Source organism: Aotus nancymaae, unplaced genomic scaffold, assembly GCF_030222135.1.
Source record: "Aotus nancymaae isolate 86718 unplaced genomic scaffold, 86718_ANA_hifiasm-v0.15.2.pri h1tg000016l, whole genome shotgun sequence".
NCBI lineage: Eukaryota > Metazoa > Chordata > Mammalia > Primates > Aotidae > Aotus > Aotus nancymaae.
In genome coordinates this window covers 41063968-41082624 of record NW_026988428.1, presented here as the reverse complement: position 1 = coordinate 41082624, position 18657 = coordinate 41063968, and the positions used below count along the sequence as shown (strand labels likewise).

General features: G+C 45.9%; 1 protein-coding gene across 1 annotated transcript; it reads right to left on the bottom strand.

Annotated features, from left to right (window-relative positions):
- Positions 1-671: 671 nt before the first annotated feature.
- On the bottom strand, positions 672-17155 carry INHBC (inhibin subunit beta C). Its single transcript, XM_012469739.3, has 2 exons — positions 16286-17155; positions 672-3183 (listed from the first exon to the last, which is right to left on the bottom strand). Exons 1-2 carry the CDS (start codon positions 16596-16598, stop codon positions 2438-2440), a joined length of 1059 nt encoding a protein of 352 aa, XP_012325162.2. The 5' UTR covers positions 16599-17155; the 3' UTR covers positions 672-2437.
- Positions 17156-18657: the final 1502 nt, after the last annotated feature.

The window sequence follows — 18657 nt, the reverse complement described above, 5'->3', positions numbered from 1 at the left end:
CTGACCCCACCTTTCCTACCCTCACTCTCAGGTGCCCCCAATTTCTAGCTCTTCCCACCCCCTTGCTACTGTGCCTGGCCTGGTCCTACCTCCCCACTGACACTTACGTCAGAGCTCAGCTATAAATATGCTCTTAGCATCTTAGTCACTTTTCCCAAGAAGTGCTCCTGAGTTATAAATACCCCAGCCATCTGCCTCACTGCCTGCCCTACCACCAACCTGGTTGGGGGCTGGGGGATAGCGACAGGCTTGGAGGTGGGTAAGGAAGTAGAAGAAGCGAAATGGGAGTGGTTATCTTGCTCAAATGAGAAAAGCCTGAAGGAGTCTAGAGGTAGGAGCTAGGAAGCTCTAGAAGAAAATGTTTGGAAGAAGACAGACCCACTCTTTCCCTGTTTTACAAAAGGCAGAGCCAAAAAAGAAAGGGAATAATGCTGATCCTGTTTTTATTTAAAAATAGGCTATTTTGTTCATCACGGATTTTTTTGCATTAATTTTGACTTTAAAAAAATACTGCATTGAAATCTTATCTTGATTAATACATTTTTTACCACCTCCTTGAAATTTACCCCCCACCCCAGGTGAATGATTCACTTTGCCTTACCCCAATCTTGGCCTTGGGGACTAAGCTGTAATTGGGAAGGAGGTTAGATCTGGGGGTCGGGGGCGTGGGGGTCGGGGGTGTGTGGGGGAGACACCAGAAGGCCTCCTTAGATTCTCCATAGATGAAGGTCTCCTCAAGTTAAATGTGGAATAACTTCCATGGGCTGCTCAGGAAGCCCCCAAGCTCAGATTTACAGTCCTCCAGGGAGTCCTTTTCAGACTTTCCCCTCCAGGGTTCCTATTTCAGGGACCTCTTAACCTCTTAGGAGGGGGTTATAAGCTGAGCAAACATAGACATCACGTTTACCAAAGAACACATGGGTTTTGCGCAAGTTCGGCCTTGGGCTGCAGACAATATCGACCTCGTGGTTCAGGACTGTCCAGCCAAAGGGAGGAGATCCGGGGGAGGAAGGGCAAAGGTCTAAAAAAGACCCAGTCTCAGAGCAAATGCTACCCTCTCCTCACATAGGCCTTCCTCTTCTCCCTGTCCCACTCCAGCAGCCCTTCCCTGTTCCAGCATCCAGGCAGGACTCCTGGGTGGAGCACCCGGGGCAGGTGAAAGGAAGGCAAGTCACAGGTTTTGGCAGCCAGCTCTGAGCATGCCTCTGCCTCCCACACCTGCTTGCCCACAGCTGGTCAGTTTACTTGATGACTGAGCATTGATCTGTCTCATCTTTTGGAGATTTTACAGAGGGAACAGGTAAAACCTAGATTTTTATTAGTCATGAGACCTAAAGATGGTTCTGAAAGGATGGAGGCAGGGGTGGCTAAGAAAGGAGAGGCATAAAGTGTGAGTTGGATACAATAGCTCAGCCCCAAGAAGACCATGTGAAGAGAGAGCAGAGTAGGCAGACTACAGCACAGGCAGGCGGGCTCTGTGTCATCTAGGGTGCCAGTTAGGGCCCTTGTCGGAGACAGAGGAACCATTCAGATGTCTGTTTTATTTACAGAGGTATAGGCAGAGTTAAGGGAACCAGTAAGAGATGTTGAAGCCCTAGGGACTAGCAACATAGAAAGTCATTAGGACCCCCTCATGTTGAAGCAGTGATATCAGAATGTAGGCAGAGCTGAGGCCATGGAAGCGGGTAGCCGGATTACTAGTATAGGGACACAGTACAGCCAGTTACACGGAACCATGGCACCTAAGCAGAGAGGGAGCAGGAATGAAATGCCCTGGCCTCAGCAGAAAGCCAGAGGGCAGGGGAGCTCAGGTGAGTCAGCTCTTAAAGGCATAGAGAAAGGCAGAGAAGGACGAAAAATGGATGAGGGTATGCAAAGAGAGCGTTGGCAGTTCACCTGGACAAGTAAGAAGGAAAGGGGGTCAAAACAAATAGGGGGTAAGTGAGCCTCTATTTTGGACAGCAGTGATCTAAACTTTGGTGAATCCAAAGAAGGGGCTCTCTGGAGATCTACAAAAATGAGGAGAAGGGGCTGTGTCAACTCATCTTGGAGTGGGGACCATCAAGTGGAAAGGACAGGAAGACATAGTAGGTTACAGGGTCAATTAAAGGTGAGATAAGGGTGTCTTTGCCTGAGAACTAGATGGCATTGCTCATGGTTGGAGATGGGTCTGAGTCCTTGGAGTTGGGGTAAGCATGTGGGGCTAACGGGATGGACTTTGCCCTAGGAAAGAGGGTAGTGGTCAGAAAGATGGGATAGTGACTCTTTAGATGAAGGTCTCTTTGAGTCAAAGGTGGGGTAATTTCCATAAGATGCTCAGGAAGAGGGAGTCCACATTCTGGACAGAGAATGGGGTCATTCCCTCCTCTCAAGGAAGTGCACTTCTGTGGGGGCATGTTTGCCCATGCCACCTTGGGCTGCCCATACCACACATAGACTAACTGCACCCACAGGCCTCTACTACCATGTCAGGTATGTCAGTCTTGACAATGTTGCTGTCCCTGTCATAGTAGAGCAGAGACAGGGGGCGCCGGGATGTGGGCACACAGCATGAGCCCCCTCCAGTGGTGCCTGCAGCTGTGTTGGCCTTGAGAAGATTGAGCACGGCAGTGTGAAAGGAGGCAGCAATACCAGGCATGCCTGCTATGTGTAGCGGGCACTGCCCTATGCAGAAGTTCATGGCATAGCCCTCAGGCTGGATGATCCAGTCGTGCCAGCCAATCTCACGGAAATCCACAAAAAACTCTTGTCGACAGCACATCCTGGACCCTCCTTGGCAGTCGATGCCCCGTCGGCGAATCTGGTGTTTGCCCCCAACTCTCACCCGGGCTGCCACAAAAGGCCTGTGGGCAGCTCCACCCAGGATGACTGAGCTCTGGGCTACCTGGCCTTCAGGTACCAGCTCCAGGGTCAGGTGCCCCTGGCTGCAGGCAGCTTGAGCTTCAGGCCCCAGAAGGAGCTGATGCCAGCCACTGGCATTCACCTCCAGCAGGTACTGAGTAGCCAAGGTGAGGTTGGTGTTATGTGGACTCAGCACAAGGGCCCTCACTTTTAAGGTCCAAGTGGTATTGGAAGGGAGCTGCACAAAGAACATGAGGCTGGCCTGCTGGACCTCCATGCCACCAGCAGTTCTATCAGAGGAGAAGTGAAAATCAAGACGAGTCTGGTTGATGGTGGAGAGGCCTGTGGATATAAGAAGCCCCAGTCATTGTGGCCTTCTGAGTGTCAAGTCTACCAACTATTTCTCTATACTCAGCATTCTTGAGCTGTCTATAGCACTTGGCATTTGCTACAGTTTAAACATGTCCTCCAAAGTTAATGTGCTGGAAATTGGATCTGCAATGCAGTGGTGTTGGGAAGTAGGCCCTAATGGAAGGTGTTTGGGTCATGGGAACACAACCTTTATGAATGGATTAATGCCCTTATCTTGGGAATGGGCTCCTTATAAAAGGATAAGTTTAATTCCCCTCAGCCCCACCCTCTCTTTGCCCTTCTGACATGGAATAACACAGTAAGAAGGCCCTTGCCAGATGCCAGCCCCTTGATCCTGGACTTCCCAGCCACCAGAACCATGAGTTAATACATTTATGCTCATTATAAATTACGTAGTCTGTGGTATTCTGTTATACCAGCACAAAATGGACTAAGCACTGTTGACAACCCTTTCCTTCCTGAAAATCTTTTCTCTCTTGGCTTCCGTGACACAACTCTGTTATAATTTCTTCCATGGTTTTCTTTGCTTCTCTGACCATCCCTTCAATACAAGAGTTCTCCAAGGTCTGTCTTGGACTTTATTTCCTTCTATTCTACATTAAGGGAGCACTTAATTAGACTCATGGTCAAGCAATACAATTTTTATGTTGATGATTCCCAAATCTGTATCCCCAGTCCAGACCACTTTGCATATTTGGATTGGACATATAGATTTGGAAATCACCAAGCTTCAGGCCTAGATTTCTAACTACTTACTTTTGTCACATGAATATCCTAGCAGCACATTAAAATCAATTTGCCCCAGAGCTGGGTGCAGTAGTGCATGCCTGTAATCCCAGCTACTTGGAAGACTGAGATGGGAGGATTGCATGAGCCCAGGAGTTTAAGATCAGCCCAGGCAACATGGCAAGACCCCACCTTGTAAATACATATATGTGTATGTATACATATATGTGTATGTATACATATATGTGTATATATACATGTGTGTATGTATATATGTGTGCATATACACAAACAGAAGCACATGCACGTTTGTGCACATGTGCTCACACACACACACACCCCACACACACTCGCACACACATATTTGGGATGGAGTTTTGCTCTTATTGCCCAGGCTGGAGTGCAATGGCGCAATCTCGGCTCACCGCAACCTCCGCCTCCCAGGTTCAAGCAATTCTCCTGCCTCAGCCTCCCAAGTAGCTGGGATTACAGGCATGTGCCACCACGCCTAGCTAATTTTGTATTTTTAGTAGAGATGGGTCTTCTCCCATGTTGGTCAGGCTGGTCTCAAACTGTCAGCCTCAGGTGATCTGCTTGCCCTGGCCTCACAAATTGCTAGGATTACAGGTGTGAGTATCACTGTGCTCGCCCTATACATATATATATTTTTAAATCAATTTTTTGAAACCTGAAAATTATTATTTTCCTTCCTATATACCCATCTTTTCATTCTTGGTGATGCCTCTACCCTCCTTATCACCTGTAAAAACTCTATGATCAGCCAGGCGCGGTGCCTCTCGCCTGTAATCCTGGCACTTTGGGAGGCTGAGGCGGGTGGATCACCTGAGGTCAGGAGTTCAAGACCAGCCTGGCCAACATGGTGAAACCCCATCTCTACTAAAAATACAAAAATTAGCCTGGCATGGTGGTGCATGCCTGTAATCCCAGCTACTTGGGAAGCTGAGGCAGGAGAATCAATTGAACCCGGGAGGCAGAGGTCGTAGTGACCCAAGACCACACCATTGCACTGCAGCCTGGGCAACAGAGTGAGGCTCCATCTCAAAAAACAAAAACAAACAAACAAAAAACCTCCATGATTACCTTTTTCACTCCCTATATAGTTTGTCTCAGCAGAATGGTTCTAATGTCTGTGCGTTTCTTTACATCCCCATTACTACTGCCCAATTTCCTTTTTTCATCCCTCACCTTCCTTATTGAATATCTTAGTTGAGTTTCTATTCCCTTCACTCTACTGAAATTGCACTTGTCAAGGTCACCAATATCTTCCACACAGCAAATCTATCCATTTATATTCATCTTACTTGACCTTTAAGCAGTGTTCGACACAGGCAACCACTCCTTCTTTCTTACATATTTTATTCTCTTGGCTTTTATAACACTGGCCACTCTATCTTTTTCTCCTCTGTTGACAGCTCCTCTTTGTTGGCCTAACCTTTAAATGCTGGAAGTCAGGCCAGGCATGGTGGCTCACACCTGTAATCCCAGAACTTTGGAGACTGAGACGGGTGGATTGCTTGAGTCCAGGAGTTTGAGATCAGCCTGGGCAACATGGCAAAACCCTCTATCTACAAAAATTACAAAATTACCCAGGCGTGGTAATGAAGGATCGCTTGACCCTGGGAGATCAAGGCTATAGTGAGAAAGCAACCCATCACCGCACTCCAGCCTAGGCAACAAAGTGAGACCCTGTCTTAAATAAACAAATAAATAGGCCGGGCGCGGTGGCTCAAGCCTGTAATCCCAGCACTTTGGGAGGCCGAGACGGGTGGATCACGAGGTCAAGAGATCGAGACCGTCCTGGTCAACATGGTGAAACCCCGTCTCTACTAATACAAAAAATTAGCTGGGCATGGTGGCGCGTGCCTGTAATCCCAGCTACTCAGGAGGCTGAGGCAGGAGAATTGCCTGAACCCAGGAGGCGGAGGTTGCGGTGAGCCGAGATCGCGCCATTGCACTCCAGCCTGGGTAACGAGCGAAACTCCGCCTCAAAAAAAAAAAAAAAAAAAAAAAAAAAAAAACAAATAAATAAAGTCCTAAATTCCCTTCTCTTTTCTATCTGTACCCTCTCCCAGAATGATCTCATCCATTCCCATGGCTTTCAATTTTATCTGTATGCTGATGACTTCCAAATATATATCTCTGGTCCTGACCTCTCCCTGAGCCCCAGCCTTGTATGTCCAGCTGCCTATCTGATATTTGACTTGGACATCTAATATTTAACTTGGACATCCCATGACATTTCGATCTCTTGTGGTGTTTTTTTTTTTTTTTTCTGACAGAGTCTCTGTCACCCAGGCTGGAGTGCAGTGGCCTGATCTTGGCTCACTGCAACCTCCGCCTACAGGGTTCAAGCCATTCTCCTGCCTCAGCCTCCTGAGAAGATGGGATTACAGGTGTGTACCACCACGCCCGGCTAATTTTTGTATTTTTAGTAGAGACGGGGTTTCACCATGTTGATTAGGCTAGTCTTGAACTCCTTACCTCATGATCCACCTGCCTCAGCCTCCCAAAGTGCTGGGATTACAGGCATGAGCCACAGCGCCTGGCCAATCTCTTCTTTTTTTAATAAAAAAAATTATTAGCCAGGTGTAGTGGCTCACGCCTGTAATCCCAGCACTTTGAGAGGCTGAGGTGGGCTGATCACCTAAGGTTAAGAGTTCAAGACGAGCCTGACCAACATGGTGAAACCCTGACTCTACTAAAAATACAAAAAATTAGCCAGGAATGATGACAGGCACCTGTAATCCCAGCTACTTGGAAGACTGAGGCAGAAAAATTGCTTGAACCTGACAGGCAGAGATTGCAGTGAGCCAAGATTGTGCCACTGCACTCCAGCCTGAGCAACAGAAAAAGACTCTGTCTCAAAAAAAAATTTTTTTTAATGGAGATGGGGGTTTTACTATGTTGCCCAGACTGATCTTAAACTCCTGGCCTTAAGTGATCCTCTCACCTTGGCCTCCCAAAGTGCTGAGATCATAGGCATGAGTCAATGTGCCCGGCCTCAATCCTGTACAAGGAAGTCTAAATGTATCCCCCCTATCCAAACCTGTTCCTTCTCTAAACTTCTCCTTCTCTGTAAATGCATTGCTTAAGGCAAAATCTTGATTGCGTTTATCCCCTGGTTTGAAATTATCTGAAAATTTTATCAACTCTACTTTTTTTTTTTTTTTTTTTTTTGGTGAGACAGAGCCTCCCTCTGTCAACCAGGCTGGAGTGCAGTGATGCACACCATCTCTCGCTCACTGCAACCTCGGCCTCCCGGGTTTAAGCAATTCTCTGCCTCAGCCTCCTGAGTAGCTAGGATTACAGGCGCCCACCACCACGCCCAGCTAATTTTTTGTATTTTTAGTAGAGACGGACTTTCACTGTCTTGGCCAGGCTGGTCTTGAACTCCCGACCTCGTGATTCATCCGCCTTGGCCTCCCAAAGTGCTGGGATTACAGGCATGAGGCACTGCACTCGACCATATCAACTCTACTTCTAATTCATAATATAATTTCACTTCTCTCCACCTTCTCTACTACACATTAGTCCAACTCACAATCATCTCTGTCTTCACCTATAGCTTTAGTTCACTAAAGTCATTCACTCTTGCCCTCCAAACCATTCTCCAAATGTCAGCCAGTGATCCTTTTATAAATCTGATCAGTTTTATCTTCTCAGCTTAAAACACTTCAAAGTCTTCACTTTGCTTTTTGGATAAAAATCTAAACTCCTTAAAATAGAAAACTTGTTTGATTACGTGGTCTGACACTTGACTACTACACCCTACCTATACTGGCCTTTTCCTGTTCCTCAAATTCACCAAACATAAAGCCATCCCATAGCCTTTGCACTTGCTAGTCCCTTTCCCTGGAATGTCTTTCCAAGATCTTTGAATGATTGACTTCTTTTTGGCATTCAGCTCAGATGCTCTCCTCCTCAGTGAGGCTTCTGGCTTCTTTCCTAGTCTATCTAAAGCAGCCTTCAGCCAGGCGTGGTGGCACATGCCTGTAATCACAGCACTATGGGAGGTCAAGGTGGGAGGATTGCTTGAGGCCAGGAGTTTCAGACCAACTGGGAAACATAGTGAGAACCTGTCTCTACAAGAAGTAAAAAAAAAAAAAAAATTAGCTGGGCATGGAGGCACATACCTGTAATCCCAGCTACTCTGGAGTCTGAGGCAGGAGAATGCTTGAACTCAGGAAGTGGAGGTTGCAGTGAGCTGAGATTGCACCACTGCACTCCAGCACAGGTGACAGAGCCAGACTCCATCTCAAAAACAAACAAACAAACAAAAACACTTGTTGAATGGTCTTTCATTTATTTAATTCTTTTATGTTAACACTACAATTATTTTCCCAAAACATGGATGAGTTATAAAATTCATGGTTTCAAAAATCTTATTGGTTAATAAAGTCCTAACTCTTTTTGGAAGCAGATACCCATTGTAATTTGGCCTTAGCTACTCTTTTGTTTTTTGTTTAAGTAGGAAATGCTTTATGGCAGGCTTGGTAGTCCATGCCTATAATCCCAGCACTTTGGGAGGTTGAGGTGGGTGGATCACCTGAGCTCAGGAGTTTGAGACCAGCCTAACCAACATCGCAAACCCCCATCTCTACTAAAAATACAAAAATTAGCTGGCACGTGGTGGTGGATGCCTATAATCTCAGCTATTCAGGAGACTGAAGTAGAAGAATTGCTTAAACCCAGGAGGCAGAGGTGGTGGTGAGCCGAGATCTTGCCACTGGACTCCAGCCCACTCTACTTCTTGTAGAGACAGGTTCTCACTATGTTTCCCAGTTGGTCTGAAACTCCTGGCCTTAAGCAATCCTCCCACCTTGACCTCCCATAGTGCTGTGATTACAGGCATGTGCCACCACGCCTGGCTGAAGGCTGCTTTAGATAGACTAGGAAAGAAGCCAGAAGCCTCACTGAGGAGGAGAGCATCTGAGCTGAATGCCAAAAAGAAGTCAATCATTCAAAGATCTTGGAAAGACATTCCAGGGAAAGGGACTAGCAAGTGCAAAGGCTATGGGATGGCTTTATGTTTGGTGAATTTGAGGAACAGGAAAAGGCCAGTATAGGTAGGGTGTAGTAGTCAAGTGTCAGACCACGTAATCAAACAAGTTTTCTATTTTAAGGAGTTTAGATTTTATCCAAAAAGCAAAGTGAAGACTTTGAAGTGTTTTAAGCTGAGAAGATAAAACTGATCAGATTTATAAAAGGATCACTGGCTGACATTTGGAGAATGGTTTGGAGGGCAAGAGTGAATGACTTTAGTGAACTAAAGCTATAGGTGAAGACAGAGATGATTGTGAGTTGGACTAATGTGTAGTAGAGAAGGTGGAGAGAAGTGAAATTATATTATGAATTAGAAGTAGAGTTGATATGGTCGAGTGCAGTGCCTCATGCCTGTAATCCCAGCACTTTGGGAGGCCAAGGCGGATGAATCACGAGGTCGGGAGTTCAAGACCAGCCTGGCCAAGACAGTGAAAGTCCGTCTCTACTAAAAATACAAAAAATTAGCTGGGCGTGGTGGTGGGCGCCTGTAATCCTAGCTACTCAGGAGGCTGAGGCAGAGAATTGCTTAAACCCGGGAGGCCGAGGTTGCAGTGAGCGAGAGATGGTGTGCATCACTGCACTCCAGCCTGGTTGACAGAGGGAGGCTCTGTCTCACCAAAAAAAAAAAAAAAAAAAAAAGTAGAGTTGATAAAATTTTCAGATAATTTCAAACCAGGGGATAAACGCAATCAAGATTTTGCCTTAAGCAATGCATTTACAGAGAAGGAGAAGTTTAGAGAAGGAACAGGTTTGGATAGGGGGGATACATTTAGACTTCCTTGTACAGGATTGAGGCCGGGCACATTGACTCATGCCTATGATCTCAGCACTTTGGGAGGCCAAGGTGAGAGGATCACTTAAGGCCAGGAGTTTAAGATCAGTCTGGGCAACATAGTAAAACCCCCATCTCCATTAAAAAAAATTTTTTTTTGAGACAGAGTCTTTTTCTGTTGCTCAGGCTGGAGTGCAGTGGCACAATCTTGGCTCACTGCAATCTCTGCCTGTCAGGTTCAAGCAATTTTTCTGCCTCAGTCTTCCAAGTAGCTGGGATTACAGGTGCCTGTCATCATTCCTGGCTAATTTTTTGTATTTTTAGTAGAGTCAGGGTTTCACCACATTGGTCAGGCTGGTCTTGAACTCCTGACCTCAGGTGATCAGCCCACCTCAGCCTCTCAAAGTGCTGAGATTACAGGCATGAGTCACTGCACCTGGCAGGAATAAGGCTACTCTTGAGAGCTCTCAGAGCCAACAAGATCTCTCTCATCTCTTTCTCTCTCTACATAAGTCGATTCCACTCTTCTCTCTCTGTGGATCTACTACTTCTGCCTCCTTGTCAGCTTCCCCAGGTCCCAAAATTGTGGCCCAGGTCCCAAGTCTACAGGACTTTTGCTCAGCTCCTCCTAAGTGAGAAGATCTTCCAGGGTCCCAATTCCAAAATCCTAAAAGAGTATGACTGGGCCAACTAATCTTTTTCTTGCTAGGTCACAAAGCACCCTATATCCAGTACCTTTTATGTCACTCCAGTTATGGCAGGAAAACACAAGACCAACAGGGGATGTAATAGAGTATTATACTGTTGTCCCCAGTGACCAACGCCTCCCAATATTCATGGCTTTGTGCAGTCCCTCCCCATATTAATTCTGGGTTAACCACGTGACTTGATTTGGCCAGTGAGACATTTGCCAGCATGGTGCTTATTGAGTACTTACATATTGAGGCATTGCACTCTTGGAAGCCAGTCACAGTGCTTTAAAGGAAGTTGAGCTAGATTACTAAATTATGAGAAGTCACGTGGAGAGAGACTTTGGAGGATTAGAGACCATCTTATATGTTCCAGTCCCATCGGAGTCCCCAGCTGAATGCAATTGTGTAGGAGACTTCAGCTACACCACATGCAACACAATATCTGTCCAGATAAGCACAGTCAAGCCACAAAATCATGAGTGTGGCTTGGCATGGTGGCTCATACTTGTAATCCCAGCACTTTGGGAGGCTGAGGTAGGCGGATTAGTTGAGCTCAGGCATTCAAGACCAGTCTGTCCAACATGATAAAACCCTGTCTCTACGAAAAATACAAAAATTAGCCAGGTGTGGTGGTGGGCACCTATAATCCCAACTACTAGGGAGGCTAAGGGAAGAGAATCGCTTGAACTCTGGAGGTGGAGGTTGTAGTGACCCAAGATTGTGCCACTGCATTCCAGCCTGGGCAACAGAGTGAGACTCCATCTCAAAAAAAGAAAATCATGAGAAATAATGAATGTATTATTTTAAGCCTCTATGTTTTGGGCTGGTTTGTTATATTAATAAGTAAGTGAAACAAAAATTAGTACCAGAAGTGGGGTGCTACCATCGCGACAACCTAAAATATGTTGCACTAGCTTTTATTTTTTATTTTATTATTTTTTTTATAGACATGGTTTCACCATGTTGGTCAGGCTGGTCTTGGACTCCCAACCTCAGGTGATCCACTCACCTTGGCCTCCAAAGTGCATGGATTACAGGCATGAGCCACCACACCTGGCCTTTTTTTTTTTTTAAGAAACAGTATCTTGCTATGTTGACCAGGCTGGTCTCAAACTCCTGGCCTCAAGTGATCCTCCCACTCTGGCCTCCTAAAGTGCTGTGATTACAGGCATGAGCCACTGTGCTTGGTCAGTTGCACTGGCTTCATGAATGAGTGGCAGGCAGAAGTTAGAAGGATAGGGAAGAAACTGTTAGTGAAGGCAGGAAGAACAGTGAGGAAATTGCTATTGGAAGCTGAAGAAAGGGGAACTTGTGTTGTGTATTGGCTATCACCTGTGGTAACTTAGAAGCCAGGAAAGATAGCTAACAAAGTTGTGAATTTAGCTAATGACATTTCCAGGCAGAATGCTGAAAATGCCAATTGGTATATTTTAGTTACCTAAGATAAGGCATTTCAGGATAGAGATGAACTAAAAAAGGAACTGTTCAATTTTCGAGCAGAATTTAAAGAAAATATTTCTAAAAGGACTTGCTAAATTAAAAAAATAAAACCCTTTACTCTATGTTGCTAATTTTTCAGAAAACAAAACCAAAACCAAAACCAAACCTTTTTCTTTATGTTGTACAGATAGAACAAAGAAAAGAAAACTAACAACAAAAATTCTTTTTCATTCTTCCTCTCTGACAAAAGGCTTTTAAAGTAAGAAATTACCTCAAGGTAAAAATCAAATCCCAGGCATTTCCAGTAATACAGGGCCTCACAGTGAAGATCAAAACAAATAAAGGGTCAGCTATAAAACCTTTTGTTAGCTGGCCATGGGAGCACATGCCTGTAGCCCCAGCTACTTAGGAGGCTGAGGCAGGAGGATCCCTTGAGGCCAGGAGTTTGAGGCTATAATGCATATTACTGAGGCTGGAAATAGCCACTATACTCCAGCCTGGGAAACATAGTGAGACCATCTTTAAAAAACAAACCAAAAAAACTCTTTGTTTGTTAAGATCTAACATCTTTTTGAGATCTAAAATTAAAGATGATGTTCTGTAAACCCTTGCAACTACACAAACGCACTTCTAAACATCCTAAAGGTGTTATCCCATGACACAGACTTGTCACCTAAAGAAGGGTCTGTCTTGACAGAATGGAGTGCCTTCTGTGTAACTGAGTAGACTACAATTTATTATTTACAGGGCCCAGAGGGTTTTAAAGAAAAGTTTAATACTGAAAGCAGCACCAGTTTGGACTAAAAGGGACAATTTGAAATAAAAAGAGGTCTCTGGGCCACTAACACTGGTCAAAAAGTAGGCTGAGAAAACTACTCAGCTGCAAACACAGATAATTTCCTATTTATTTAAAAGGAAAGACATCTCAGCAGGTAGAGTGCCAAGGACTGAGAGGGTGGATTTGGAAGTCCAGGAGAGCAGTGGTGAGCAATGGGAAATACCAGGGAGCAGAACCAGGCTGTAACTAACCAAGGGCATTCTGGATTTGGAGTGGACCTAGATATTTGCCTGGCTGAATATAAGAAGTTTTTTGTTTTTTGTTTTTGTTTTGTTTTGTTTTGTTTTTTGAGACAGAGTTTTTTGCTCTTGTTGCCTAGGGTGGAGTGCAATGGCGCGATCTTGGCTCACCGCAACCTCTGCCTCCTGAGTTCAAGCGATTCTCCTGCCTCAGCCTCCCTAGTAGCTGGGATTACAGGCATGCGCCACCACATCCAGCTAATTTTTAAAAATTTTTTTATTTTTAGTAGAGATGGGGTTTCTCCATGTTGGTCAGGCTAATCTTGAACTCCTGATCTCAGGTGATCTGCCCGCCTCGGCTTTCCAAAGTGTTGGGATTACAGGCATGAGCCACTGCGCCCAGGTTGAGTATCAGAAGTTTTATGGATCAGTGACTGCTCTGTGTCTCCTACTCTCCTATATCCCATTTTGAACAGGAGTATCTATTATGTTTATCCTGTCCCCGTCTCAGCAATGTATGTTAAGTGCATGGGAGGCAGAGAGCTTGAATTTTTAGGACACAGACAGTAGTATGCTTGTAAATGTTTTTTTTCTTTTTTTCTTCCCAATCATTTTACTACGTACCAAGATAGCTGGCAAATGTTTAATAACTGGTCTCCAGAGGAAAAAATCAAAAACCCTGATTTGCAGTCTTTGTCAGTTTCTATAGTATAAATTCTCCCACCATGGCTGACTTCAAGCTGCTAATGTGACATCACTGAATCCTGAGCTGGGAGAACGTGTTCACAATCAGCTTTCATAAGTCAGTATAAACCAGCACTAGGACACTACTGAAGGTCCCTGCACTGAAGAAGTGTACCAGAGGAGCCTCGCCTATCTTTGCACTTAATTCAGTGATGAGATGCTGGACTTCAAGCCTGATCCTGATACCATAAAGGGATGAAAGTTTGATGGGGGTAGTTGGGAGAGTATGATTGTATTTTGCTCGTGGGAGGGATATAAATTGTTAAGGGCCAGAGGGCAGACTTTAGTAGACTGCTAGATTGGTAGCCCCCAATAAATAGTACCTCATGGCTTTCATGCTTTCATGTAGTTCCATCTCACAGTGATTGATTCTGGGCTTGGCTACACTGACTTGCTTTGTCAATGGAACATTAGCAAGCAAGGTCTATGTAGAAGCTTGACAATAATTTACACATTGAAATTATCCTCTTGGAATATAGCCACGATTCTCTAAAGAAGCTTGGGCTAGACAACTGAATGATAAGAAACTTCATGGAGAGAGGCTGTTATGAACTGAACGTTTGTGTCCCCTAAAAATTCGTTATGTTGAAATCTAACCCCCAAGTGATGGTATTAGGAAGTGGAGCCTTTGGGAGGTGATTAAGTTATGAGGCTGGAGCTCTCATTAATAGGATTAGTGCCTTTATAAAAGATTTCCAGAGTGCCTCGCCCCTTTCCTCCATGGAAGGTTACAGAGAGAAGAGGACCCTCACCATAATCCCCTCATGGGCAGGCACTGACTCTACCCCCTAGTTCCTGCTCCCTCCCACTTTAGCATTCAAAGTACTTTACCTGTGTTAGCCCATATAATTCTTTAAACTATCCTCTTATTATCCCCATTTAACAAATGAGAAAACTATTAACCACCAGGCCAAACAGCTAATAAATGGCTGAGCAAGAATCTGAACCCAGGCTATCTAGCTCCAGTTCAAGCTGGGTCTTAAAACAGGTGGGGGGTGGGGGGTAGGGGTTGTGCTCATGCCTGTAATCCTAGCACTTTGGGCGGCTGAGGTGAGCAGATCATTTGGGGTCAGGAGTTCGAGATCAGCCTGGCCAACATGGTTAAACCCTGTTTCTATTAAAAATACAAAAATTAGCCGGGTGTGGTGGCATGGGCCTGTAGTCTCAGCTACTCGGGAGGCTGAGGCAGGAGAATGGCTTGAACTCAGGAGGTGGGGGTTGCAGTGAGCTAAGATTGTGCCATTGCACTCCAGCCTAGGCAACAAAGTAAAACTCCGTCTCAAAAACAAAAAACAAGAGGGAATGAGGGGCCAGAAATGGGAAGGGTCTTCCAGACCTAAGAAAGAGCTTGCAAAAGGCTCAATTTGCATTTTCTAGAGTCCTGGCTTAGAATTTCTCATCTGTTCAGTATATTCTCCAGCTATTCCCCTGTCTATGGAAGTAACTCTCTCTACTCCTTCTTGTCTTTTATCCATCTTTCTTTAATTAATTAATTAATTTTAGTGATGGGGGTCTCACTCTGTTGCCCAGGCTGGAGGGCAGTGGTGCAAATATAGCTCAGTGCAGTCTCAAACTCCTGGGCTCAAGTGATCCTCCATCTCAGCCTCCCAAATAGCTGGGACTGCTGGTGCACTCCACCACATCCAGCTAATTTTTAGGCTGGGGGCGGTGGCTTGTGCCTGTAATCCTAGAACTTTGTGAGCCCAAGGCAAGTAGATTGCTTGAGCCCAAAAGTTCGAGACCAACCTGGGCAACATGAGGAAACCATGTCTCTACAAAAAAATTTAAAAAAAATTAGCCAGGCTTGGTGCCACAGGCCTGTACTCCCAGCTACTTAGGAGGCTGAGGTGGGAGGATCACTTGAGCCTGGGAGGTTGAGGCTGCAGTGAACTGTGATCATACCACTGCATTCCAGCCTAGGTGACAGAGCAAGACTGTTTCAAAAAAAAAAATTTTTTTCAAAGAGACAGGGTCTTGCTATGCTGCTCAAGCTGGTCTCGAACTCCTGGCTTCAAGTAAGCCTCCTGCCTTCCGAGTAGCTGGGATTACAGGCATGAGCCACTGTGCCCAGCCCCTTTATCCATCTTTTGGAGTCCCATTTTGATCCTGTTCTCTGATATGGGGACCTGAGGTACACATGGGAACATGACATATGGAGAGGTATTATAGTCTTGATGTTTTATTTTTTCTTCTTTTACTCAAATGAGGCATCTGGAGGAGAGGGGAAGGGAGGGGCTAGATCCTGGGGCCAGAGAAAGGAGAGACTCCCCAGCTCCCAGCCGCTGTGTGCAGGCCCAGGAAGTGGATGGGCTCACACCACAGCCTGTGGGTTTGTGGGGCCTGCAGAGAGAGGAGCCAGAGAAGATGACGGCAGTCAGTCTCAAAAGAAGTGAAATTTACCAGCTTTCCAGCTGCCTATTGGTCAGGTCTGAGGTACCAGAGTGAGCCCCAGGGGGATGTGGGGGTTGTGGAATGCCCAGAATAAGGAGATTATAGCCTGTGGGAGGCAGGGGTTGGATGGTTTTTGGGGAGGGAGTCAGAAGTAAGACTGGTGAGGAAACTTTTCCTTTCATGGAGAGGTCAAGTTCTGAGGAAGAGCTACAGACCAGGAACCCACCTGTCTTGGCAAAGCTGATGATTTCACATTCCTGTTCCCTGTTGTCCTCCGGAAGTGCCCCCTGTGGGAGCCCGTGGAGGCGCTGCAGTGCAGTCCTCAGAGCAGCTCTGGACACAGGATGGTTCAGTGTTGGGCGCTGGCGGAGGTGCAGCTTGTCCAAGATGCTTCTCTTGGCCAGGTCGAGAAGCAGCTCCCGCTGGCTCTCCAGATCCAAGGTGGGCCCCCCACAGGCTGGACACTGGCCGCCAGCTCTGGGAGTGGCCGCTGCAGTTGGAGCCAGGAGGAGAAAGGCCAGGAGCAATGAGGAGGTCATTGCTGGGGGAGGCCCTTCTTGAGGAACACAGACCCAGGGCTCAGGGTCTCAACGGCTGTGGTCTCAACTCTGTCCTGGCTGCCAGGAGTCCTGGAAGAAGTGTATGTCCAGCTGGCATGGCTCCTTGTTGCAGGGGATAGAGCAGCTGCCAAACATCTGACTTGAAAATGAAGCCAGTTACAGGTAGAACTTGGCAGAATCTGCCAATGCATAGTTAGTGAAAGTACAGAGTGGGGGATGTGAGGAGAGGTTGGTTTGTTTAGGGTAAGACGTGTCCCTGGGCCAATGTTGGGAGAGAGTTGTTATCCATGTGAGGTGCCAGGCCTGGGGACAAAGGTGAGAGAGTAAATTCCTCCTCAGATCACTACTCTTGCTGGGAATACTGGGGGCGGGGGAAAGGGACAGATCACAGGTTTTAGGAAAGAGTATTAAAGGGAGACTCTCAAACAAGAAGGAGTCATTGGCAGGGCACTTTAGCTCACTGTCATGCTTGAACAATTGAGAGTTGCATTATTTTTTGCCTAGCATTTCTCAAAGCCCATCCCTATCCCTCCATCCTCCCTCCCTGGGGTTCTCAATCCAGTCTTATTTGTTAGCCCTGGTTGAGTTTTGCTCAAGAGGTCTCAAAACCATGAAGTCTGAAGGTTAAGGGAAGGGAGGCACAGTGTCCTAGGCATGTTTTCAATGTTCTCAGAGGGGAATTCTTAATGTGGGGAAAGGGCTTGAGATCTAGATGTGCTCACCCTTCAGGTTTTTTTTTTCTGTCTAAGAAAATAAGTTTTGAGATTTATTTATTTATTTATTGAGATGGAGTCTCCTGTCACCCAGGCTGGAGTGCAGTGGCACAATCTTGGCTCACTGCAACCTCTGACTCCCAGGTTCGAACAGTTCTCCTGCCTCAGCCTCCTGAGTAGCTGGGATTACAGGTGTGTGCCAACATGCCCGGTTAAGTTTTGTATTTTTAGTAGAGACGGGTTTCACCATGTTGGTCAGGCTGGCCTCGAACTCCTGACCTTGTGATCTGCCCACTTCAGCCTCCCAAAGTGTTGGGATTACAGGTGTGAGCCACCACACCTGGACTCCAACTTGTTTCTAATAGTGTGGTGGTGAAGAGCAGATTCTGAAGAAAAACTGCTTTGGTTCAAATCAGAGACTTTGGTTTAACTATTGTGCCTCAGGTTTCCTCATCTATTAAACAGGTATAATAATAGAACATATTGTAATGATATAGTACATATAGTAACAATAAATGTAGAGTGCTACACATTCTATATTATACTTACATACACATAATACAAATATTAGCTATTGCTTCCCTCCTGGTTACCATTGCCTGGTCTGGAACTCCTGAGCTTAAGCCATCCACCTGCTTTGGCCTCCCAAAGTGCTAGGCGTGAGCCACTGCACCTGGCCAAGACAGAAGGTTTAAATTGTGGTGAAAAGTGGCAGGTTAGATTAATTCAGTTCAGTTTTTAGTTGTATTTTTCTTCTCATGTTGCTGTTCTTCAGAGGGTTGAGAGAATTTTGGGGCAGGAGGCAGTGATGATCAGGAGAGAGGGCTGGGCATGGTGGCTCATGCTTGTAACCCCAGCACTTTGGGAGGCCAAGGCGGGTGGATCACCTGAGGCCAGGAGTTCGAGACCAGCCTGGCCAACATGGCGAAACCCCATCTCTACCAAAAATACAAAAATTAGCCGGGCGTGGTGGTGCATGCCTGTAGTCCCAGCTAATCGAGAGGCTGAAGCAGGAGAGTCGCTTGAACCTGGGAGGCGGAGGTTGCAGTGAGCCGAGATCGCACCACTGCACTCTAGCCTGGGTGACAGAGCAAGACCCCATCTCAAAAACAACAACAAAACAACAACAAAAACAACAAAAACCCAACAACAACCCAGAACTTGCTCATCCTTGAAGGAAGAATGAACTTCATGCCTCTATGACTTTGCTGGAATCTCCATTCTTTACCTCTCTAGTGAACTATTTATATTCTCAAGATTAGTTGGAATTTCATCTGCAGTTTCTCTGTAACTTATTCAGTTTCTTTTACCTCTAAGAACGAGTT